Raw genomic sequence first — 25,544 nt, 5'->3', positions numbered from 1 at the left:
CAGCGCTGTGGAAGGGAGGAGGCGTCTCTCACCCAGGCGGAAGGCAGAGAGGTTGCCAGTGCACCCACCAGCGGCCTCTAATGACTTGCCTCTGTGCCCTCCCCAGGCGCTGATCGACTACCTGCGGACGCATTCCCACAGCGCGGTGTACGCCACGTCGCTGTCCCCGCCTGTGGTGGAGCAGATCGTCACTTCTATGAAGTGCATCATGGGGCAGGATGGCACCACCCTCGGTAAGGCCTCCTTTTCCTGGAAAGCTTCCTGGACCCAGTCAGTACTCGGCGGCCAGACGTGCTCTTTTCTCTTGAGTTTTTTCCTAAAATGAGAAGTCGGGCACACTTCTGGGCGGAGCTGACGGCGTGTGAGGTCTGGGTTTCTGTGGCCGCTTTTCCGTGTGTTTGCACGTGCCGTGACAGCTAGCCTGGCTCGCGTCCTGCTGCGTCGTCTTGTCTCCAGATGGTGAGGCTTTAACCTCACTGTCTTACGTATTCTTGGTGAGTCTGAGGTGATGGGTCTTCAGGGTCTTGAATTGGATAATTTTGCGTGAAGATGTAAATTAATTCACTGGGTAGTGATGTTTCATTTCTATAGTATGTAAAAGCTGCTGTTTCTGTGAATTAATGTCCTTTATTTAATGCCTTTTAAAAGATTTTTCTTTAACATACAATAATTAATAAGGGTCATCCTGAATCTATTTGTTCTGTCTTTGGTAGGATTTGTAGTCCAAACTAGATGCCCTGACTTAAAACATCCTCAAGTGAACAATAGAGTGATGTTCACTTCTTGACACTTGACTTTTATATCACTAGAGGGCAGCGTTGACTATAGAAACATTATAATAAAAGGAGAGCTTTTGGGTTTTTTGTTTTTTCACTTTGAAAAGAATCTCCATTGTGAGTATGAGACATACATTTGCTTGTTGCTTTTTTAATGCTTCTAAAATCAGTTTTACTGATTTTAAACATTATCAGCCTTGTTAATCTCCACTCTTCAGCTATGTAATATTTTGTGGTACGATTGATCTCGCTTTCATTGAGAAACAGGAAGAAAGCAGTGCATCTCATTTTCATTGATTTGAACCTGTTTTCTTAAATCAGAATTTCACCTTAATATTTTTTCTGATCTGTGGTACATACATTGTTGTTAGCTCTTGAAAGTGTTCATCATTTTCAGCTTCATAAACCGATTCCTTGGGGAAGAAAGTAATTCAGTAATGTTGTGAACACTGCATGTAACTTTGTGAAAAGCTCCCTGTTAATAGAACTACACTGTTATCTTCTTTCTTTCTTATAAGGTATTGCTGGAAATAGTGGGCTTTGACCTGAGTATACATATATGCTTGTATATGTAACTGTATGTGTATCTATGCTAAGACGCACACATATATATACATAGCTATTGTTTATCTAGTTATTTGACATAGGTTTAGGTGACTGAAAAACAAATGTTAACAGTTATCAAAGTTACCTTGGATAATGTCTTTGCCCAGTCCTAGAGCATGGATCTGAGTGATGTGTGACCTCTGTATAAATGACTCGTCTGTGCTAAATGATGAAATCTAGGCTCTACTGGTAGAGAGAAAATGAATTGTGATAATTAGATATAGGCTTTGGGTTAGCACTTGTTTTCCGGTTTATCTGTTGCCTCTGTAACCACCCTCTAAGCTTAGTGGTGTGACACAGCAGCTGTCTTAACTATACGCACAGATTCCGCGGGTCCAGAGTTCGGTCAGGGATGGCTTGTCTTTGCTCCACAGTGTCTGGGGCTTGAGCTTGGAAGACTGATGATTGGAGGCTGGGAACACCTGGAAACTTCTTCCCTCACTCATCACCTGGGCTGGCATGACTTGAAGGTTGGACTCAGCTGAGCTGTCCTCTCCACGTGGTGTGAGTCCTTATGGCCTGGTGACCAGATAGGATGCTGCAGAGAGCATGCATTCCTAAAGGACGTGCCAAAGCCCCATGACGTTCTCTGATCTGCTGTTAAGAGCATGTCACCAAGGCCAGTCCAGATTGCAGGGCATGGGGGATCAGACTCCACCGGGTTGAAGAATTTGTGGCCATTTTTAAAACATGCCACCACCAGCTTTTAGATAGTATATTTTAAAATTAGTCCCTAAAACTTCTAATTAGTATGACAGACTTCTGTTGGCTTCATTGTTTCTCTCAAAATACAGGATAATAAAAATCTAACCAAAAGTAGTTAGATTTTTTTTTTTGGCCACTCCATGGACTATAGCTCTCCAGGTTCCTCTGTCCACAGAATTCTCCATGCAAGAATACTAATATTGAATAGCCATTCCCTTCTCCAGGGGATCTTCCCAACCCAGGGATTGAACCCAGATCTTCTGCATCATAGGCAGATTCTTAACCGTCTGGGCCACCAGGGAAGCCCCAGTAAAAAATACCATTTCTTATAAAGCCTGCTACCTCATCCTATTTAAGTTTGGCCTGATTTTTTTTTTTTTTAAGATTTGAATCGGTTAGGGAAATACTTACTTTTATGACATTATTGAACGCATCTTTTCATTGTCCTTGAAGAAGAAAAGGTGGAATCTGACAGTAGCCTTTTCACTGTGCTTTAAGGTGACCTTTAAAAAAGAGGTATCTGCAATTAATTACCTGATATGATTTTATAATAGAAGTCACCTGCCTTGAGAGAAACTTAATCTCATATGTTCAGAACATTGAATCCCATTAACTCGGCAAACATTGAGAATCTCACTACGTATTAATATTAGACTGTAAATCAGAATCCGTAGATAGTGGACATCCAAGCAGATCGCTTGAATGAGCTGTGTACTTGGGGGTCACTGGGGATGTAGAGGATAGCGGGCTGTTGTATTAATCCCAGAGATTACCATGTCATAGAAAAATGGGAGTTTTATTCATCATTCACCAAATACTTGCGTGCCCACAGTGTGTAGTAGGTGCTGTTTCTAGGCACTCCTGATTCATCAAAGAATAAAATACCCCTTGATTCCTGCCTTGTGGGGTTCTAATAAGGGAAATAAATTACACAGTTGCCAAAAAGTGGTAAGTACTCTGGAAAGAAACAGGAAAGTATGTTGGGTTCTGGAGACGCAATTTGCAGTTTTAAATAGGGTGATCATTGAGAAGGTAAGATTTTATCGAGCCCTTGCAGGAGGTGGAACTGTAGCCCTGAGAATCCAGGGCAAGAAGGTCCTGAGATACAGATGGCTGTGTTCAGCAGTAGCATGGAGGCCACTGTGGCAGAAGCATAGTAGTATAGGTGGGGTGTGTGAGGGTGGGTGAGCAAGGTGGGTCACAGGGAGAGTCTTGTCCTACAGGAGTGTTAGGTTGATATGAAAACCCAGGTAGGCTGGTCCTCTTGCCTTGTGTAGTACCAAACTCAAATTCTTGGACAGTTTCTGTGGCCTGCTTAATACGGACAGACTTGTGGCCTGTTTCCCAGAGGTTAGGAATTTTATAGTCCCTTCAGATTTCATGAAAAGTACAGAATATAATATATCCATGCTTGTCTTTTGAAGGAATTTGTCTGGAGATCAGATTTGCTTAAGAGCTATACTGATATAGCTTTCTTTGAGTGAATTTCAGTAGTGCAGTGAACTGGAAATGGGGGAAGCAAAGCGTGACCCATATATGAACAAAAGAGACTGTTACATAATATTGATGTTGCAAATAAAAGAACTCTTTCTTTACTTAATGGTAAATACCTCACATGTGAATATGAAAGTCCCTTAGTCCTGTCCCGACTCTTTGTGATCCCATGGACTGTACAGTCCATGGAATTCTCCAGGCCAAAATACTGCAGTGGGTAGCCTTTCCCTTCTCCAGGGGATCTTTCCAACCCAGGGATCGAACCTAGGTCTCCCATGTTGCAGGCGGATTCTTTACCAGCTGAGCCGCCAGGGAAGCTCAAATACTTCACATACGATTTCTGTTTCAGAATAAGAAGGGCAAAGAGAATGTAATGTCACTGCTTAGTCCTGGATTTAATGTTGGTTTAAGGGAGTATTAGGAATAAGAAACTGGCTTTCTTTTTGTGTCCTTAATATAATTTTCTGACTTTGTTATCAGACATACAGATATTAAGCATTATTTTAAATAGCTCATTTTTGACATAATATTTTCTCCATTTTGTAAGATGTAATAGTTTTATATACTTGTACACCTTTAATTTCTCTGTTGTGTAAACTTATTTCACTGTGAACAGTCCTTGTGGGGCCACTCTAGAAGTTTTTCCTCACCAAAGAGTATGCTAAACCAACAGAATTCCGTTGTAGACAGGACTGAAGACAGAAGAGTCACCAGCAACTTGATTTCCGTTTTTATTTATTTTTTCCTCCTGTTTCAGTTTCAAATAATTCAGAGAATTGTAGACCTAGAGGCTTTAAGCAAGCTGAAGTTAACACAGCATCTTTCGTTTGTTTTTACCCTGGGCCACTTGTACCACCACCTGTGTGTTCTAGTTTCTTTGCCACACCCTTACTTTGAGACCCAGATTCACTTTTTTGAAAACATTTTGTTTAAAAGATGTGTGTGTGTGTTTTAAGATCATCAATTTGTTATCTCTTCCATAAGCTACTCTCTTATTGGAATTGTTAGCATTATATATATGATCATAAATTTGTGGCAGAATTTCACTTTTGAGACTGATTTAGCAACTTAAGGGGCGCATACATTATCTCTACTAAAGTATTTATTTTCTTTCTTGGCCCAGTATGGACCCTTGTTCATTTGCAGGTCTCTTGTTTCCATACAAAGATCATCTTTGGTTATGTCTTTCATTTTTAAATGTATATATTGTTTTGATTTTTGAAACTTCCTACAACTTCTGGGAAAAAAATGGAAATTGTAGGAGAAAATAGGAGCATCTTATCTTCCTTGGTGTTCCTGCTTTTTCCAATTCTTATTAAGAAATCGGGAGCAGGGGAAGAGAACTAAAAATTATGAAAAAAAAAGTCACAATAGTTTAAAATGTTTGTCCCTAAATTTCAGGATGTAGACCTGTAGTTGTATGGCAGAGTTAATGTCTGTCATCATAATGTTTTGAAATCTTTTTTTTATCTGTAGAACAGTCACAGACTTACATAAAAGTTGGGAGTACAGCCCACAGAAATACTTTTTTCTCCTGAATCATTGCTGATCTTATGCTCCATCATCCCAAGTGCTTTAGTGTGTACTTCCTACAAAGGTGTTTTCCTCCATGACCATAATACAGCCAATCAAAGCAAGAAATTTGCACTAATAGATGAATATTATTTAATTCACTAACATGAACTTGCTGTCACTGAATGTCGGTGAGTAATAGTGGTACGCTCTTACTGTCTGTTCCTCAGGCCGGCTTCCCGAGGATGTGGGATGTGGCTCAGGGTCACCTGTTGCGCTGAGTTGTCCTGTCTCTCTAGTCTTCCTCAGCCGCAGTTGCTCAGTCTTTCTTTGACTTCCATGGTGTTGACACTTTTAACAATTACAGGCCAGTTATTACACAGAATATCCCTCAATTCAGGTTCATCTGGTGTTTCCTTGTGATTAAGATTCAGCCTGCCTGCCTTTTAACAGGGAAAAGGCAAGAAGTATGCTGCTTTTTCTCATTGTATCCCCTCTTCCTCTTCTCAACTAAATATAGTATAGAGCTGTCTTCAAGTTCTGTAGGCCTGAAATCGTAGCTGCCTTTCCCCATATCTGAGTCAGAGTCTGTTGCTTCTGTCTGTCACTTCTGCTTATTCCCTCTGCCATGTGACTGTTTTCAGGCCCTGACTCCCTGTTACCTAAGCGGTTGTGCCCCCCGTAACTGCCTTCTTCTCTCCAATCTCTCCTGTACCACCTGTTAACCTTCCTGACACACAGCTCTGTCGTCTGCCTGAAGATGCCGAAGCAGAGGATAATGGCGTTCAGTAACTCCTAGGTGCTCAGTAACTCCTAGGTGCTCATAGAGTAAAGCCAAATTCTTTGTAGGATGTTTGAGATCCTCTTTAGTTTGATTTTTAAGCTTATCTTTTCCTGTTTGTAGTCTTATTTAAACCAGTTTGGTGCCTATGACAATGCTGATCCTCCTGTCACCCAAATGCTATTCATTTTCACAACAAACTGAAATGCTGTCTTTTATGATGGCTCTGTGCTGATGCATGTTTTTCTCCCAAAAGCCGTGTTTCACAAGTTTATAGTTTCACACATTTATTGTCTCACAGAACTCATGCTTAATGTTCGAACACAGTGTTTTCTTCAAAGTTTATAAATCAATAGACTTACTTGCTAGATGTTATTATTGGTGTCCCAGTCCTAAAATACTAAACATATAGTGAAATCTCTGAGCTTTTTCATTGCAATTTTTAAAGGCAAATGTTTTTATTTAAGATTTTTTTCATTTTTTGTACAATTTTAAGTTACTTTCCATTTATGGTTATTACTAAATATTGGCTCTATTGCCCGTGTTGTGCAACACTTTCTGAGCCTACCTTACTCAACAGTTTGTGCCTCCCACTCCCTACCCCTATATTGCACCCTCTTTCATTATAATTTTGACTATATATCTCAAGTATTTTATGTTACTCAATTTTTTTCCTCTTTAACTTACAGCTAATTATGCTTGTGACAGCATAATTCCAATGAGTATATGAAGTTTATTATTGCCACATTCAGCACATCTAATAATTTTTGGTTTTGTCTTGAATGACGTTTCCGAGTCCTCTGTATCTTAATAGTATTCACACTACTTTTTCTCTTCAGCAAACATCTTTGGTACTACAAGGATGAAATTTAGTAAGGTATTAGAATAATGCTGTTGTAGAAAGATGGAGACTTTACCAAAAATGAACTTTTAGTTAACAGGCAATATTATTGGTCAGTAACTCCAAAGGCTTGTTGGTCAGTTGATGCAGATAGATTGACAGCTTAGTATTTCATAGTATAATGTGTGAAAATATGAGTCATTCCAAAGCTATAGATATGAAATTTGACTAACCCTTTACTGTAGTTTTTCTATGCATATGTCATCTTCCTCTTTAGATTATTAGTTCTTTAAGGTCAGGAACGTATGTCTTGCACCTCCTTTGCACCTTAAATACTGCCTACTTCAAGACCTTAGAGTAAATAATTGTTTGATTATTTTGATTTTTCTCAAAATTGTTGTCTATCTTCCCCAAGTAGAATATAAATTCCATGAAAATAGGGCGTTTGGGGCCATCTTGTTTGCTTTATTCCTTCTGTTTAGAACCATGTTTGGCACACAGTTGTTGTTTAGTCACTAAGTCATGTCCAACTCTTTGCAAGTCCATGGACTGCAGTGTGCCAGGGTCCCCTGTCCTTCACTGTCTCCAGGAGTTTGCTCAGATTCAGGTCCATTGAGTCAGTGATGCTATCTAACCTTCTCATCCTCTGCTGCCCCCTTCTCCTTTTGCACATAGTAGGCATGCAGTACACACTTGGCGAATGATTAAATGATTAATACTTTGGTGCCTTGAAGACAGGCAACATAAGACCTAATGACTTACGATTTCGCCCATTATTTGTATTCTCAAACTCTGAGAATTTATGAAATCTAGACACCTAAATAGAGGACAGGATAGATCATTCACTCAAACACGATTATTCTTGAAACTTCATGTATACTGACCACTGTTCTTAGAATTATAGGACTTAGGGAAATTAATATTTTAATATGAATATAATCTTTGATGCGATGCTGTCACTGCTTTTCTCTTAGTGGGATCGATTGTCATGCTTTTATGATACAGTTAGCTTGAGCAAGAAGCAGCCATTTGTAAGCTAGTTTTCAGAGCCAGAGAAGGAAACATTTGTCCTATTATAACTGACTGGTGTTGTAGCTCATTAATGATAGAGGTACGGAGACTAGTAATCATTGGAAGAACATTAAGAATCAATTAGGACAGAGAAGTATCTTATAAACAGGACTTATAGATTGGTGACTCTAAAGCAAATTAGACAAAATGTAAATACTTGCTTGCCATTAAACACTTCAGTTTTCCTTTAGCATCTATTTTATTCCAAGCGAAGATATGACCTGTGTCAGATGGTAGGATTTATGGCACCGTATGTTCACACAGTGTTTCTGTTCCTTCTTTGACTGTGTATTGGGTTAATATGATTCTTCTCTTTTTTTTCCCCTCCAAACCAGAATTAGTGGATCTGAAATTGTTGTTTCATAATGATAATACTGTGAGCTGTGAAATGTTGAACTACTCTCTCAACTTAAAATCAAAACTAAAATAAATTGTTGAGTTGTTGGGGGTCGAAAAAGAGAAAACACTTAGCCTTGACACTTGGAAAACTTTCTTTTGTTTAACCAAGTGTGGTGAAGTATTAGTGCTTTTAATTAGTGCCTCATCTCGGGGTTCAGTTATGGGTAGAGCATGGGAAGTTTAGCTATGGTTATAAATCAGAAGCACCAAGAACCTTGACAGTATGAACGTAGCTGACAGAAGGCAGGAGACACAGAAAGAGGGTAAAGGTCAGGGCATACAAGTGTATCGGTTTCTTTTTACCGTACTTAGTGAAACCAGTAGATACTGCCTTAAATTTACAAACAACGCATTTTGAAATTAAGAAATCGTCTTCAGGGCATTCCCTGGTGGCTCAGCACTTGGGACTTGGTGCTTTCACTCCTGTGACCTGGCCCCATCCCTGGGGGGGGAACGAACTCACAAGCTGTGTAGCCTGCCCTCCCCAAGAAGATAGTCTTTAAATTTATGAAGATAACTAGCCATTATGAGAATTTTTAAATTAGTAATATTATAAAAAAGTAGTGGTGATTAGTGGACAAAACATGGAAAGGAGGAGTCCAGATAGATGCCTTACCTAGATCCAAGATTGACAGAAGAAGCGGCAGCGGGGTAAGGACACGTTCGGCATTTCTGTACTGGCCACGAGGAAAGCCAGGAACAGAACCTGCAGCCTCTCGCTGGGAGTGGGAGTGAGGTGGCTGGGTGGAGGAGTGAATTTTATTTTACCAGATTGAATATGTTACTTTTATGATTAAAACTTTTTTGTTTTAGATTCCAGAGTACATTAATAACTTCCATGGAAATAAATCCTGCTTAAAGTTGAAAGTAAGGCTTAACCGTGCACACGAGTAGTCTGTGATTGATTATTGATAAATGTTTTCATCTTTGTTGTGGAACGATGTGTTATTCTTCGGTGACAGGAGTGCCGAGCCTTCAGAAAAGCTGCAGCACACAGGGCAAGTTGAGATCCTTTCCCTCCCCTACATTGGGAGCATGCCTTTCTTCTTTCTCCCAGTTTTTTCCTCATTTCCTCTCCAATCCCTGTCCTTTTCTTGAAGAGAGGGCCGTATGACCAGAATGATGAGTCAATCCTGAGAGCCGTGTTCCCTAGGAACCACAGTAAGGTAACAGTGGCTGGGAATTGTGCGTGTACTCTGAGTGGACACGTGAAGTTAGAACAGGCTGGTGAGTAGGAAAGAAATGAGAGCTAGGAAATTCTGACAACTTACACGAGACATTTGAAATTCTAGATTTTACTTCACACATCACTAATCCACATCCAGTAATGGAAATTTAGCTGTAAGATCTATTCATGAATCAAGGCAAAATGTCTGGCCGAAGCAACTAGATTTGTGCTTTTCCATTTTCCAGAGCTGTGCGTTCATGTGTTTTGATGTCCAGAGACATAGTCCATAACAAGCGTCGCACCTAGCTTAGTGTCTGAAATCTAGTAGCCTGTTGATAAACTTGCTGAACAAATGAATACACACATGATCCAGAAATATTAGAAAATGGATGGGTAGGTTCTTAAAGTACGTTGTGTGACAGTGAAGTCACTCAGTCATGTCTAACTCTTTGCTACTCCATGGACTATACAGTCCCTGGAATTCTCCAGGCCAGAATACTGCTGTGGGTAGCCTTTCCCTTCTCCAGGGGATCTTCCCAATCCAGGGATCGAACCCAGGTCTCCCGCATTGCAGGCGGATTCTTTACCAGCTGAACCACAAGGGATAGCTGAATTTTAAAGCCAGACTGGCAAAATTATGGAATAAGCTAGTTAGGTGCATCTTACTGATAGACTGTAATATGACAGAAATAACTTTCTTTGTAGAAACTGTATTTTTTGTACTTCTTAGTACAGAGGGGAACTGAGAGCCCCTTGGGCAGATTGAGGTTTAATTAAAATTTGGTTTGGCTCATTTGGATTAATTCCTATAATAGACTTGTTAATGAGGTGTTAAACGATCACCTTGAGAATCCCAGTTCAGTTCAGTTCAATCACTCAGTCGTGTCCAACTCTTTGCAACCCCATGAATCGCAGCACGTCAGGCCTCCCTGTCCATCACCAACTCTCCGGAGTCTACCGGAACCAATGTCCATCGAGTCGGTGATGCCATCCAGCCATCTCATCCTCTGTCATCCCTTTTTCCTCCTGCCTCCAATCCTTCCCAGCATCAGGGTCTTATTAACAAGTCTATTATAGGAATGAGAGTCCCAGGAACTGTCCAAAACTAATTTAGAACTGAGAAAGTTTTTTTACAAAAAGCCTTCCGGGGGCCCCCACACTGAGGGAGCAGTACTATTAAAGAAAACAGTCCTTGAGGGGGAGGGAGTGGTCATAAAGAGAACTTCCGACACCCACTGGTTATGTTTGGCAGGCAGGCTTCTCCTTTGGTTGAGCCTGGGTCCTTTCTTTCTGATTCCTATGCTTTCTGAGGCTAGGAGTGCTTGAGTTCCACTTTTTTTCTTTATTATTACATATCTGCTTTTATGTAATTTGTTTATTTTACTATTAGATTCATCTAAGTAAAAGTCAAGTTTTCTAGTGAACCCAGTTTTGTTCTTGGCCACAGTACAGTTTAGCAGTATATCTAACACTGAGAGTTAGACTAGATCCCTTTACTTGTAACTACTGCCTAGAACAATGTTAAGAAATATTTAATTCTTAATTTATCAAATGTTTCTCAGGCATTTACTTTCTACCCTGTGATGGCTGTGCTGTTGAGGGGTGCAGAGTGAACAATACATGATCCTCGCCTTTGAAAATGCTCATAGTCTAGTGGTAGGGGTAGGATTCTGAGAAGGACTGGTTTCAGAGCCACAAATAAATTCCTCTTGGTTCACCTTCCCCCTTTCTTCGTTTTCCTCCTTCCTTCTCCCCCTTCACCACCCCACCAAAGAAAATTCATAAACTTCCTTAAATCCAGCTAACTATTTAAAGCAAATTAAGATCTTACTGATTCTATATTTCTTACTAATCTATCTCTGTGGATTTTTCCTATGGAATATATTACTTTAGAAAAATAACCAGCAATCAAAGAAAAATTTTCCTTCTGTAAAGTAAGCTATTATCTTGCAAAAAGCCATTTTTAGCTCATAGCTTAAGCCTCCTGAAATTAGCAAGCAGCATAACCACTTTATAGGTGGAGAAATTTGAGCTCACACATACGACAGGTATTCTCAATATCTGAGTAGAATGTGGCTTTCCTGAACTCTATCCACTTCTACTTCTGAAGTTCCTTTAGTGATATTTAACATCTTATTAAAATAGACTACTATTTTATTTTTTTTTTTTTTTTTTTTTTTTTTTTTTTTTTTTTTTTAAATATTATTTTATTAGTTGGAGGCCAATCACTTTACAACATTTCAGTGGGTTTTGTCATACATTGACATGAATCAGCCATATAGTTACACGTATTCCCCATCCCGACCCCCCTCCCACCTCCCTCCCCACCCGACTCCTCAGGGTCCTCCCAGTGCACCAGGCCCGAGCACCTGACTCATGTATCCCACCTGGGCTGGTGGTCCGTTTCACCATAGATAGTATACATGCTGTTCTTTCAAAACATCCCACCCTCACGTTATCCCCCAGAGTTCAAAAGTCTGTTCTGTACTTCTGTGTCTCTTTTTCTGTTTTGCATATAGGGTTATCGCCACCATCTATCTAAATTCCGTATATATGTGTTAGTATACTGTAATGTTCTTTATCTTTCTGGCTTACTTCACTCTGTATAATGGGCTCCAGTTTCATCCATCTCATTAGAACTGATTCAAATGAATTCTTTTTAACGGCTGAGTAATATTCCATGGTGTATATGTACCACAGCTTCCTTATCCATTCATCTGTTGATGGGCATCTGGGTTGCTTCCATGTCCTGGCTATTATAAACAGTGCTGCGATGAACATTGGGGTGCACGTGTCTCTTTCAGATCTGGATTCCTCAGTGTGTATGCCTAGAAGTGGTATTGCTGGGTCATATGGCAGTTCTATTTCCAGTTTTTTAAGAAATCTCCACACTGTTTTCCATAGTGGCTGTACTAGTTTGCATTCCCACCAACAGTGTAAGAGGGTTCCCTTTTCTCCACACCCTCTCCAGCATTTATTGCTTGTAGACTTTTGGATAGCAGCCATCCTGACTGGCGTGTAATGGTACCTCATTGTGGTTTTGATTTGCATTTCTCTGATGATGAGTGATGTTGAGCATCTTTTCATGTGTTTGTTAGCCATCTGTATGTCTTCTTTGGAGAAATGTCTGTTTAGTTCTTTGGCCCATTTTTTGATTGGGTCGTTTATTTTTCTGGAATTGAGCTTCAGGAGTTGCTTGTATATTTTTGAGATTAATCCTTTGTCTGTTTCCTCATTTGTTATTATTTTCTCCCAATCTGAGGGCTGTCTTTTCACCTTACTTATAGTTTCCTTTGTTGTGCAAAAGCTTTTAATTTTCATTAGGTCCCATTTGTTTATTTTTGCTTTTATTTCCAATATTCTGGGAGGTGGGTCATAGAAGATCTTGCTGTGATTTATGTCGGAGAGTGTTTTGCCTATGTTCTCCTCTAGGAGTTTTATAGTTTCTGGTCTTACATTTAGATCTTTAATCCATTTTGAGTTTATTTTTGTGTATGGTGTTAGAAAGTGTTCTAGTTTCATTCTTTTACAAGTGGTTGACCAGTTTTCCCAGCACCACTTGTTAAAGAGATTGTCTTTTTTCCATTGTATATCCTTGCCTCCTTTGTCAAAGATGAGGTGTCCATAGGTTCGTGGATTTATCTCTGGGCTTTCTATTCTGTTCCATTGATCTATATTTCTGTCTTTGTGCCAGTACCATACTGTCTTGATGACTGTGGCTTTGTAGTAGAGTCTGAAGTCAGGCAGGTTGATTCCTCCAGTTCCTTTCTTCTTTCTCAAGATTACTTTGGCTATTCGAGGTTTTTTGTATTTCCATACAAATTGTGAAATTATTTGTTCTAGTTCTGTGAAAAATACCGTTGGTAGCTTGATAGGGATTGCATTGAATCTATAGATTGCTTTGGGTAGAATAGCCATTTTGACAATATTGATTCTTCCAATCCATGAACACGGTATGTTTCTCCATCTGTTTGTGTCCTCTTTGATTTCTTTCATCAGTGTTTTATAGTTTTCTATGTATAGGTCTTTTGTTTCTTTAGGTAGATATACTCCTAAGTATTTTATTCTTTTTGTTGCAATGGTGAATGGTATTGTTTCCTTAATTTCTCTTTCTGTTTTTTCATTGTTAGTGTATAGGAATGCAAGGGATTTCTGTGTGTTAATTTTATATCCTGCAACTTTACTATATTCATTGATTAGCTCTAGTAATTTTCTGGAAGAGTCTTTAGGGTTTTCTATGTAGAGGATCATGTCATCTGCAAACAGCGAGAGTTTCACTTCTTCTTTTCCTATCTGGATTCCTTTTATGTCTTTTTCTGCTCTGATTGCTGTGGCCAAAACTTCCAACACTATGTTGAATAGTAGTGGTGAGAGTGGGCATCCTTGTCTTGTTCCTGATTTCAGAGGAAATGCTTTCAATTTTTCACCATTGAGGGTGATGCTTGCTGTGGGTTTGTCATATATAGCTTTTATTATGTTGAGGTATGTTCCTTCTATTCCTGCTTTCTGGAGAGTTTTAATCATAAATGAGTGCTGAATTTTGTCAAAGGCTTTCTCTGCATCTATTGAGATAATCATATGGTTTTTATCTTTCAATTTGTTAATGTGGTGTATTACGTTGATTGATTTGCGGATATTAAAGAATCCTTGCATTCCTGGGATAAAGCCCACTTGGTCATGGTGTATGATTTTTTTAATATGTTGTTGGATTCTGTTTGCTAGAATTTTGTTAAGGATTTTTGCATCTATGTTCATCAGTGATATTGGCCTGTAGTTTTCTTTTTTTGTGGCATCTTTGTCTGGTTTTGGAATTAGGGTGATGGTGGCCTCATAGAATGAGTTTGGAAGTTTACCTTCTTCTGCAATTTTCTGGAAGAGTTTGAGTAAGATAGGTGTTAGCTCTTCTCTAAATTTTTGGTAGAATTCAGCTGTGAAGCCATCTGGTCCTGGGCTTTTGTTTGCTGGAAGATTTCTGATTACAGTTTCGATTTCCTTGCTTGTGATGACTCTGTTAAGATCTTCTATTTCTTCCTGGTTCAGTTTTGGAAAGTTATACTTTTCTAAGAATTTGTCCATTTCATCCAAGTTGTCCATAAAATAGACTACTATTTTATAACCTATTTTTGATTTTCTTTTTTCTGGTCTGCAAATTAAAAAAAAAAAAAACAAAACACTAAGTTTAGTTATAATCACCGCTACAAATGAAAGCCTACTACCTCTTTCCTCCCCCTGGATCAGTAACCCCTTTAACCTCCCTCTTTGCTTCAGAAATCTATCCTGAATACTCAGGAGCTCTGTACCATGGTTTGTCTATTTCTTCTTTCACTCCCATTTCTTTTTTCCAAATCCAAGGACTAATAAACATTTCTTGCCACACGAGTGGTCTCTCCTTGTTTCAGAGTTTGTTTGAAGCTGGCTATTAAGATGTCCACAGGCAGCAACAGGCTGGAAGCTAATCTCTGAACAAATGTAGACTTGTTCATTTAGTAGAATATTATTATTAATGCACAGCATAAATAAGGAGTTTGGAGATGTTCCCCTTGGACAGGAAAAGAGCCTTGAACTATTTTGGAGAAGATGTGGTAAGATGATATAAGGGAACTAGCATTTTTTAAAAAATAATTTTATTTATTGATTTATTTTTTCTTTTTGGCTACGCTGGATCTTCATTGCTGCATGGGCTTTATCTAGTTGCAGTGAGCAGGGGCGACTCTTCTTTGAGGTGCATGGGCTGCTGCTTGCAGAGGCTTCTCTAGTTGCGGAGCTTGGGCTCTAGGGCAAGACGGTCAGCAGTTGTGGTTCCCAGGCTCCGTTGTTGTGGCGCACGGGCAACTGCTCCTTGGCCTGTGGGATCTTCCTGGATCGGGGCTCGAACCCATGTCCTCTGTGTTGGCAGGCAGATTCTTTACCTCTGAGACACCAGGGAAGCCTGGGAATTAAACTCTTAATTAAAGTACTGTGAGTCATATCATTATTAAGATTGAAGTAGATGGACTACTTCAGTTTCATTTCATAATAAAATTGATTTAAAAGATTTTTCCTGATTTGATTTGTTCAGTTACTGTTTAGCTGAGATGAATGACCATTTCTTCTCATCACTGTCTCTGTTCTCTTTGTTGAAGAAGAATAACTTTCTCAACCTTAATACGGTTGGAATTGCTCTTCCCCCCCCTGCCCCCAGAATTGTTTTTAAGGGCTTTGTCCAGGAGACTTTATCCTAGATTTTCATCAACTTTATTATAGTTTATTGCCATGGGAATACTTACTATGTATAAATAAGTGACAAGACAGATGGACTCTTCTCATTTAAGAACCAAGATATTCTCCTTAGGGCTTTCCTTAAGATTGGAGATCTTTTTGAAGAGGAATTGATTTTTTTTTTTTAATTGTTGCCTATGGTTTAGGAAAAAATAAATGATCTAAATACTTGTAGCTGCCTACCATCTACTTTGACAGTGGAATGAGTTTCAGAAGGACCTCATTAAGGTGTATTCTTTTCAGCCCCTGTTGCAGACTGTGTCCATGGACCATGTGCATTGAAGTTTTAGTGTGGTGGTTTCTAACCTTGTTCACACACAGTAATAGTAATTAGTAACAATGCCTAATACCTAATTACCACGGCCCCTTTGCAGACCTAGTGAATATCTGGGGGTGAGGCTCTTATAAGTTGTTATTTAAAAGCATCCCAAAGGATTCTGTTGTGTGGCACCACTGCTGTAGAGTTTGTTAAAAGTGAGGATTCAAGGACATCCCTGGTGGTACAGTGGATAAAAGTCCGCCTGCTAACGTGGGGGACACCGGTCTGATCTCTGGTCTGGGAAGATACCATACGCCGCAGAGCAACTAAGCCTGTGCACCACAGCTACTGAGCCCTTGTTCTAGAGCCTGCAAGCCGCAACTGCTGAAAACCGAGTGTCTAGGGCCCTTGCTCTGCAACAAGAAAAGCCACAGCAATGAGAAGCCCTCACTCACTGCAACTAGAGAAAAGCCCATGCAGAAACGAAGACCCAACACAACCAAAAAATTAATTAATTAATTAATTAAAACAATGAGAGACCCCAGAAAAAAACGAGGATTCGAGTTCACTCCATCAGACCATGAGTCTTGATGGACAAGGCCCTAGACAATGCACTTTAAAGAAAACCTAAGTTAATGATGCACACTAACTTTTAAGAGATTTGAAAGTTGTCTTTTTCTCTCTTTTTTCTTGAGCTTGTTTACATCAGTGAGAACCAAAAGCAACTATTCTGATTGGTGGTAACTGGAGAAAGGAAAGGAAATTAGAGGACAAGGAGGATCTGTTTCTTTAAAAAGAAAAATAAGAGAAATACTGGCGTGTGGAACAGGAGTTTGGTGTTGATGCTAAATTGTCTGTCTTCACTGTGTTTGGAATTGAATGCATTGATGCATCTTTCCAAAGAGCTGATGGTCCTTGCTGAATGAATCAGCAGTAAAGGTGAAATTAGAACCAGTTAGGGGAGAGAAAAGAGACAACAAAGGGATCAGGGGCCTATGATCAGGCCTCTACAGGCTGGTTGGAATTCTTTTGTTTTAATGCTACTTATATTTTTATAGCGTATTAATTCAGAATCTCAAATTCTTTTGTACCTAACCTACAAAAGCCTTGCCCACTGTATACTCTTTTTTTTCCTAAATGTTCCATACTTGCAGATGCCTCTGACACTCTAGTTTAATTCCAGGCCTCGCTTTATTTGCTGACCCTCTTCACCTGCCCGTGAGTGCTTGACCACAGTAGTCGTGTTTCCTCGTCACTTCGTTTCTGTCTAAAAGTAGCCATGAATGATACATTCCAGTACCAAAGGGGGACAGTAGGACAGTCTGGACAGATTAAGCCTTTCTGTCCTAGTTATGGGCTGGCACCCTTTAAAACGCCTTAATTTTCCTTCATTTCTGAGGCACTTGGCCTCTTTTCCTCCTTTTGTTTAGGGCCTCCTGTCTCTGGCTTCGCGTTAGGAACCATTCTTTTAAATTCTTGATTGTAGTGAATCAACGACTTCAGGCCTTGGCCGCGCTGCCTGTCGCCCAGCAGCCCTGCGGCAGTCCTTGTTCCTGCGGCCGTCCGCAGGAAATCCTAGTTTGGGGCATTGACACTGGTTGATTAAAGGATTAAGCTGCTGCTAGGGAGAGGGTGATAAACCATGCTCGTGAAAGGAATTTACCGTCGGTGCTTGGTGTTCACAGAGCTCCTCTAGTTCCCGAGAAAAGAAATAGAAACAGTGTCATTAACACTATTCAGGTATTTAGATGCATGTGATCGCAAAGAACTGGATACGACTGAGCGCACACACACATACACATGCTCTCTTATGGGGAGGGGAAGAGCTGAAGGCCTGCTTTAGAACAGCGTCCCTAGGCGAGGGAGAGGCAGGCCGTCTGCTTTGACATTCGTTAATGTGACAGTCACCCAGGCTGAGCACTCAGATATTTGTCGACAATCTAGCAAAACAGGGGCTGCGTCTAGAGCATGGAAAACTCATTTTGCTTCAGTGTTCCAAAGTTACTGAATTCCTGAAAGTCCCTTATAAATATCCATTTTACAAGACTGTTCACTATATTTATTTTTCTATTCCCTTGGTCTCTTAACAGTCCAGTGGGAAGATTTCCTAGTGCCCTTTAACTGGGGTTTAAGTATTATTAAAATCAGTCTGTCCTGCCTTTTGGCTAATATTTCTTTTACTTTTGTTTTAGGTAACATTTTTAAATAGTATATTTCATCCTTTTTTCTCTCAGATCATGTGAAAAACATGAACAGATTAATTTAAGTTCCAGCATAGTGTGGTTTTAGAAATAGCTTCATTGATGTTTTTCTTTAGGTCCTATGCTATTCTCTCTTTCACTACTACTGCCTTCTCTATTCCCTTTTGGTATTTTAAAATATTCTTAGATATAGTGATGCTAATTTTTCACCTACATCTCTGCAGATGTTCATGTAGAAGTTAAATAACTAATGACCTTAAAAGTCAGTTGACTTGCTGTGTTTCCTGACATTCTTTTGTCCCTCTTGCTCTCTTTTCCAGGAGGACATGCGATTCCACTTTTCACAAGGCATCTTGTCTGGATCCTTGTGACAAGTGTATCATTCATTGATCTAGAAAGTGCTGTGATGAGAGCTGAAAAGTGTTGTCTGCTGCTTCCCTTCCCCCGCCCACTTTAGAGCTGATCAAAGAGAATGATCATTAGTGATTAAGAAAGTTGAGTCAAGAAGAGGCTGCTTCTTCAACAAAGAAAGCTTGTTGACTTGGTTAAAAATGAATCCCTATTCTGCCCAATTCACATACTATGGTATCATCTAAATATGAATATATATATATTATATATATATGTAATATATATATTATCATAAAATAGAAGTTCCTCCATGGTTTAACCTTGATGATTATCAATATATTTCTGTTGACATGAAAATCAACTTAAGTTTCTATGGATTTATAAGATTCATAGATTAAGCAAAAATTATCAAAACTTTAACAAGTACAAAATATTTGCTACAACTTTTAGAAAAGGTTCCTCCCCCATTTTTACCTTTACTTATTCAAGTTTTTTTTAAGCAAATATTTTGTTTATTTTAATGAAGCTGATACAGACAGTGTCCATTTAAAACCACTATCCCAGGCCAAAAAGTAGCAAAAAGAGCAGTGTTCCGTTGTAATCACATCTACATGAATAACTTTAACTGGTAATGATTATTAGAACTTTTCTGGGATCTTCTAACAAGGTTTTTCTTTCATCTTAAAACACTTTCTCTTCAGTGAAGCCATCTTTGGAATTAGTTATTGTTCTCACCATCTCTGTCACCATGACTCCAACCTGATACTTCTCTTCTTTTGGTCCTGACCCTCAGATTTTAAAATTAGCTTTAAGCTAAGGAAAGGTCATTTTTCATAGTTCAGTTCTCTGAAAAACATCCATCTCCCACTGAAAATCCTTGTCCAGGAGTGAAGTGATCATATGCCTAAGAACTAGAAAGTCATTACAAACACTCACATTAATGGATCTTATTTATCACAAGCCTGCAAATATACAGTCCTGGAAAAGGTGGCCTCTTTGTGCACCCATGTTATTTTTAAAACAGAGAGAGTGATATAACGAGGGCTGAGGTTGGGTCACCAAAATTCAGCACAATGAAAACAGACGATAGTGAATCATGGGCACAAGAATCCAAATTACAAGGTTTTCTAAAGAGATGGGGTGCCAGTTTTCAATTCTGTTTTGAACACCACATTACAAAAGAGCTTTTTTTTTTTTTAATAAGTTTTTTAAGGATTAAGGAAAAGAAAAAAAAGCAAGAGTCTAAACTGTTGACTGATCCTCTTTGTCCCTGACAAAATTTAATCACATCTTCCTCCATTCCCAGTTCTTGTGGAGTGTGATTATCAGCAATTTCCTGACCTTCAAGAGAAATCTGAATGAATTCATGGGAGCTCCCTGTTTTTGACAGTGTGATTCTTTTGAGTTTCTTGAAATATGTCGTCATTTTCACTTGGAAGTGAATCTCACTGCTCTCCTGTACAGTGACCTTGAGTTTAACATAGTCTCCTTCCTTCTTACCCATGAAATCCTCAGTTGAAGGTTTTACCTCCTGTTCAGACCTGGTGACGGTGGCTTCCCCAGGAGACTCCATACAGCAGCGGCCTTGGGTAGGCAGAACTTCACATTGGGGTTTACAGATTCATGTCTGTACCCCACAGCACAGCACCAGGACTGAAGAGACTTCACTACACCTCCTGCTTGTTCAGTTTTTAATTATTTAGCAAGCCCTTCTCTTGTAGTGATAAACAGAGAGCGTGATTACCAGATTTTTTTATTCTAAAATAATTTGCTGCTATATGTAACTTTGAGTAATGTTTACCATTCAGTTTTTGTCTGAGCCACACCTCTTCAGTGACAGGTGCTCTGTTCCCAGAGACCTAGAGAGCTGTTTGTTTTTGCAACTGATAAAGGATAAAAGTGCTAAAGAATCCTCTTGCCAATGCAGGAGACACAAGAGACTCAGGTTCAATCACTGGGTTGCAAGGATCCCATGGAGGAGGAAATGAAAACCCACTCCAGTATTCTTGCCTGGGAAATCCCATGGACAGAGGCGCCTGGCGGGCTTACAGTCCATGGGGTTGCAAAGAGTTGGACATGATTGAGCACGTGTGTATACACACACACACACACACACAAAGGGTAAAAGAAGCGCTTGGTCAGTTTAGTATTTGATATGGGACATGGTTCTTATCTCTTCTTTATAACAAAAACCTTTTAAGTGAAGTACAGTAATTATATGGGTTAGTATTCTTTCCAGTTCTATGCTTGTACTTCAAATGGTAGAACTGGGGATTGCAGCCGTAAGTGGAGCGTAGTAGAAAAGAGAATAGAAGATAGGTGGCTCTAACAGCAGTTAGAATTTATTTTTAACTTCTAAGTAAACGTATGGTCATTACTCAAGAAAATATTCTATTAAGTATCTTCTAAGTCCCACAGCACCTGGAATAACTTGGTCAGGTGAATAGATTGTTGTCTCTTGGAGAGATTCCAAGCTTTCTAAGACATCCATGCCACAGTCATCATCATAAAACATCTGCTGAACTGTTCCTGTGCAGTATTTTTATAGGGAGGGTAGAGGGAAAGAGGAACGGAGAGAGAAAGAATTGGCTCACATAGTTACAGGGACTGAAAGAGTCCATTCTACAGCAGGCAGGCTGGAGACCCAGGTGATTTAGGCCAAATGCCGTCAGTCTCAAGATCCGGCAGCACTGGTGCTTCAGTTCAAGTATGAAGACAGGAAAAATAATAACGTCCCACCTTAGCAGGCAGGCTGCCTGGCAGGTCTTGTTTTGTCCTGTTTAGGCTTTTAGCTGATTGATTGTGGCCCCCACACACAAGGTAGTCAGCCAACTTAAATGTTACTCTCATTCAAAACACGCTCACAGACACAAACAGAATGTTTGATTAAACATCTGAGGCCCATGGAGCCCAGTCAGAGTGACACATAAAATTAGCCAGCACAGTATTCTCAGTTAATTAATCCACTCTTCTGAATACTAAAAACTTTTTTCTCCCTCCCACCATTCCCCTCCCCTTTTCCTGAATACTAAAATTTGCCTTTAATGTTTCTCAGCTTCAGTAGAAGTAAATAAGTGAATAAACTCTTGTCTAAGCTTGTCAGCTTTTCCCCCCTCCATATTGGGCTTGGCAGTGAAGACCCAACTTTGGATTCTGAACTCTGATTTCCTTGGAATGTTGACAGTTTTACAACATTAAATTCAGTTACCTTTGTATTTTAGTTTCTGCTCATTAATTGATTTTTAGTTGGTCCCACGCATGATGTTTATATCCTTGTCAATTTGCTAGAAAGTAGATCATCAGTAACAGCCAAGAACAAACTGATTTGGGAACTTTGTTATATGATTCTAATTAATGAAAGTAGGAGACTAACAAGGAAAACTCTGGATGTGGAGTTTATGTTTATTTGTACAAATAAGATGTGTTTTCATGTTCTGATTTAAGTTCTGATTTTGAAATTCTTTTTTATATATTTTGTTTCAGTCCTCTTGCTGCATAAGTATATGGAATTTGGGGGTCAGTCTATTAAGGATCCCAAATGTGGAATTTTTAATACTACCTTTTTTTTTTTGGCTGCATTGCATGGTTTACAGGATCTTATTAATAGTTCCCCAACAACGGGTTGAATCCAGGCCCACAGCAGTGAAAATGCTGAGTCCTAACCACTGGACTGCCAGGGAAATCCCTTTAATACTACATTTAAATGTATACTCCTATTCATTCATTCTTATTTTGTTTATAGAAGCAATACCTGCTCATTTTCAAAAACTCAAACATATATCATAAAATAAACAGGAATAATCAGTGTCAATTATTTGGCATATAGTCTACATTCTTTTACATGGACATATATATACATATAACACTTGCATGGTGGCTCAGATGGTAAAGAGTCTGCCTACAGTATGGGAGTCCCAGGTTCTAGGTTGGGAAGATCCCCTGGAGGAGGAAATGGCAACCCAGTCCAGTATTCTTGCTGGGAAATCCCATGGACAGAGGAGCCTGGCGGGCTACAGTCCTTGAGGTCCAAAGAGTCAGACACGACTGAGCAACTTAACATCACATATGTACATATATACAAATAGTATGCACATATACCGGAGGAGGCAATGGCACCCCACTCCAGTACTCTTGCCTGGAAAATCCCATGGACAGAGGAGCCTGATAGGCTGCAGTTCACGGGGTCGCTAAGAGTCAGACACGACTGAGTGACTTCACTTTCACTTTTCACTTTCATGCTTTGGAGAAGGACATGGCAACCCACTCCAGTGTTCTAGTCTGGAGAATCCCAGGGACAGGGGAGCCTGGTGGGCTGCCATCTCTGGGGTCGCACAGAGTCGGCCGTGACTGAAGCAACTTAGCAGCAGCAGCATACACATATACAAATAATAATTTTATTAGTGCTATTTTTAGCATAGCATATACATAGCACCAAAAGATTAGAAGAGTTTGACTAGTTTGACCACCTAAAAATCAGTGAACAGAAAGAGTCATTTAAGGGAGGGAAGAAAATGAGGGTATTGATTGCCTTTTTAGCAGTTTGGGTGGACAATTTCATTCTAAGGTTATTAGAATTTGCTCCATAATTTTGACAAGAACAAGATCAGATGAGTTCTGCTAGGATGCAGATGGTGCTTATGAATAACAACACATAAGGAAGTCCATCCTCAAGGAAATCAGTCTTGAATGTTCATCAGAAGGACTGATGTTGAAGCTGAAACTCCAATACTTTGGCCACCTGATGCAAAGAACTGACTAGAAAAGACCCTGATGCTGGGAATGATTGAGGGCAAGAGGAGAAGGGGACGACAGAGGATGAAATGATTGGATGGACATGAGTTTGAGTAAATTCTGGGAGTTGGTGATGGTCAGGGCTGCCTGGCGTGCTGTAGTCCATGAGGTCACAAAGAGTCAGACACGACTGAGCAACTGAGCTGAACTGAGGGGCATTTTTGATTGTCATAGACTGGCCTATGGAGAGGTGCTATTGGCATTTATTGCCAAGAGGCCAGTGGTTCTGAATGTTCTGCAAGGCACTGGACAGCCTTAACAACCAAGAATTGTCATGCCCTAAATGCTAATAGCAGTCTTTTTTAGAAACACTGGCAATAGTTGACCAAAATTTTGCATGATACCCCCCTTTGGAAGGTGGTGGATGACAGAAATCTTACAGTGGAAATTGGAAAGAATGCAGGATGAGAGGAAGTCTCTGGGCACCATGTCTTTTCCTGGGAGCAGAGCCAGACAACCAGCGTGACATGGTGTGGGCCCCCTGGGCTGGGGTGTCGGGGGCAGTGTAATGACAGACTGCTAGGAGGCAGGTGAGTCTCCAGGGGATGGGCGGGCGGGGGCCAGCGGTAACTTGTAATTAAACATGGTTAGTCTGTTTTCCTTTTACATTCCTGTTACCTCATATATTTTTTTTTCATATTTCTTTAAAATTAAAAAAAAATTTTATCTTGGAGTATAGTTGATTTACAATATTGTGTTAGTTTCAAGTATACAGCAACATGATTTATTTAGTTGTACATAGTGTTTCAAGTAAACAAACTTTTAAGTTTAATTAGGTCTCATTTGTTTCTTTTTGTTTTTATTTTCATTTCTCTAGGAGATGGATCCAAAAAGATGCTGCTGTGATTTATGTCAGAGTGTTCTGTTTCTGTTTTTCCTCTAAGAGTTTTACAGTATCCAGGCTTACATTTAGATCTTTAACCCATTTTGAGTTTACTTTTGTGTATAGTGTTAGAAAATGTTCTTATTGCTTTTACATGTAGCTGTTCAGTTTTCCCAGCATCGCTTATTGAACAGATTGTCTTTTCTCCATTCTATAGTCTTGCCTCCTTTTTACAGATCAATTGACCATAGGTGTGTGGCTCTATTTCTGGTCTTTCCATCTTGTTCCATTGATCGATGTTTGTCTTTCTGCCAGTACCATACTGTTTTGATTACTGTAGCTTTATAGTATACTTCGAAGTCAAGGATCCTAATTCCAGGTACATTTTTCTTTTTCAAGATTGCTTTAGCTGTTCAGGGGTCTTTTATGTCTCTATACAAATTTTAAGATTTTTTGTTCTATATCTGCAAAAAATGCCCAATACCAGATTGCATCTGGTATTGGTAGTTTGATAGGTTGACTCTGTAGACTTCCTACATAGTATAGTCATTTTGACAATATTGATTTTTCCAACCCAAGAACATGGTGTATCTTTCCATCTGTCATTGATTTCTTTCATCAGCATCTTGGAGCACAGGTCTTCTGCCTCCTTTGGTAGGTTTATTCCTAGCTGTTTTGTTCCTAATATTTCCTTTCAGTCAGTCCTATTAATAGAGAAACTAGAGTAGATCAGTGAGTGGTTAAAAATATAGTCTGGAACCAGAAGAATCAGTTCAGATCCTGTTCTTCCACTTGATTTACATAACCTCTCTGGATGTTACTTTAGTTTTTTCAGCTGCAAAATAATTTTTAAAGTTGTTTCTAAAAGGAAGAGGTGAGAAAACCTTTTTTCTCTCAGAAGTTATTGGTGTGGTGTATAAAAGATGCTGTGATTTAAGTGTTGAGCATAAAAGGAATTTGAATTCATTTTCTTGGCCTGAGCTTACTTTGTTTCTTTTGAAAGTATCATTGTGATTGCACCTGAGATTTTTCTGCCAAGTCAGCTATTTACAGTTCTTGTCATTAATGTAACAGCAATAGTTACCGCACACCTAACTCCTCCTTCACATAACCCCAGAGTACTTTCAGCTGAGAGGGAGATGGAGCTGTTGTCCTAATATTGGATTTAGATATTGCACCACTAGTGAGAGAGAGTGCTAGGTTGATTTTTTTTTCATATTTTATTTATTTATGGCTGTAGGGCTTCCCTTGTGGCTCAGATGGTAAAGAATCTGCCTTAAATGTAGGAGACCTGGGTTTGCTTCCTGGGTTGGAAAGATTCCCTGGAGGAGGACATGGCAACCCACTCCAGTATTGCCTGGAGATTCCCACAGACAGAGGAGTCCATGGGGTCGCAGAGAGTCGGACATGACTGAGCGACTGAGCACACACATTTACGGCTGTGCTGGGTCTTTGTTGCTGTGTGGACTTTTCTCTAGTTGTAACAAGCAGGGGCTACTCTCTGGTTG

The 25,544-nt window shown here is 39.6% G+C and overlaps 1 protein-coding gene and 1 pseudogene across 1 annotated transcript in view; one reads left to right on the top strand and one right to left on the bottom strand.

Annotated features, from left to right (window-relative positions):
• SPTLC2 (serine palmitoyltransferase long chain base subunit 2) overlaps window positions 1-25,544 on the top strand; it is a 98,461-nt gene that overhangs the window by 48,882 nt on the left and 24,035 nt on the right. The window contains exon 9 of the mRNA XM_065940717.1: window positions 107-233. Within this exon, the coding sequence (XP_065796789.1) occupies window positions 107-233 (127 nt within the window). The remainder of the gene's footprint in view (window positions 1-106; window positions 234-25,544) is intronic.
• Window positions 17,710-19,995, bottom strand: LOC136172082 (small ubiquitin-related modifier 1-like; annotated as a pseudogene).

This window comes from Muntiacus reevesi, chromosome 7, assembly GCF_963930625.1.
Source record: "Muntiacus reevesi chromosome 7, mMunRee1.1, whole genome shotgun sequence".
NCBI classification, from domain to species: domain Eukaryota; kingdom Metazoa; phylum Chordata; class Mammalia; order Artiodactyla; family Cervidae; genus Muntiacus; species Muntiacus reevesi.
Note: the sequence above shows the minus strand (reverse complement) of the source record. Positions and strands in the feature narration are given on the sequence as shown.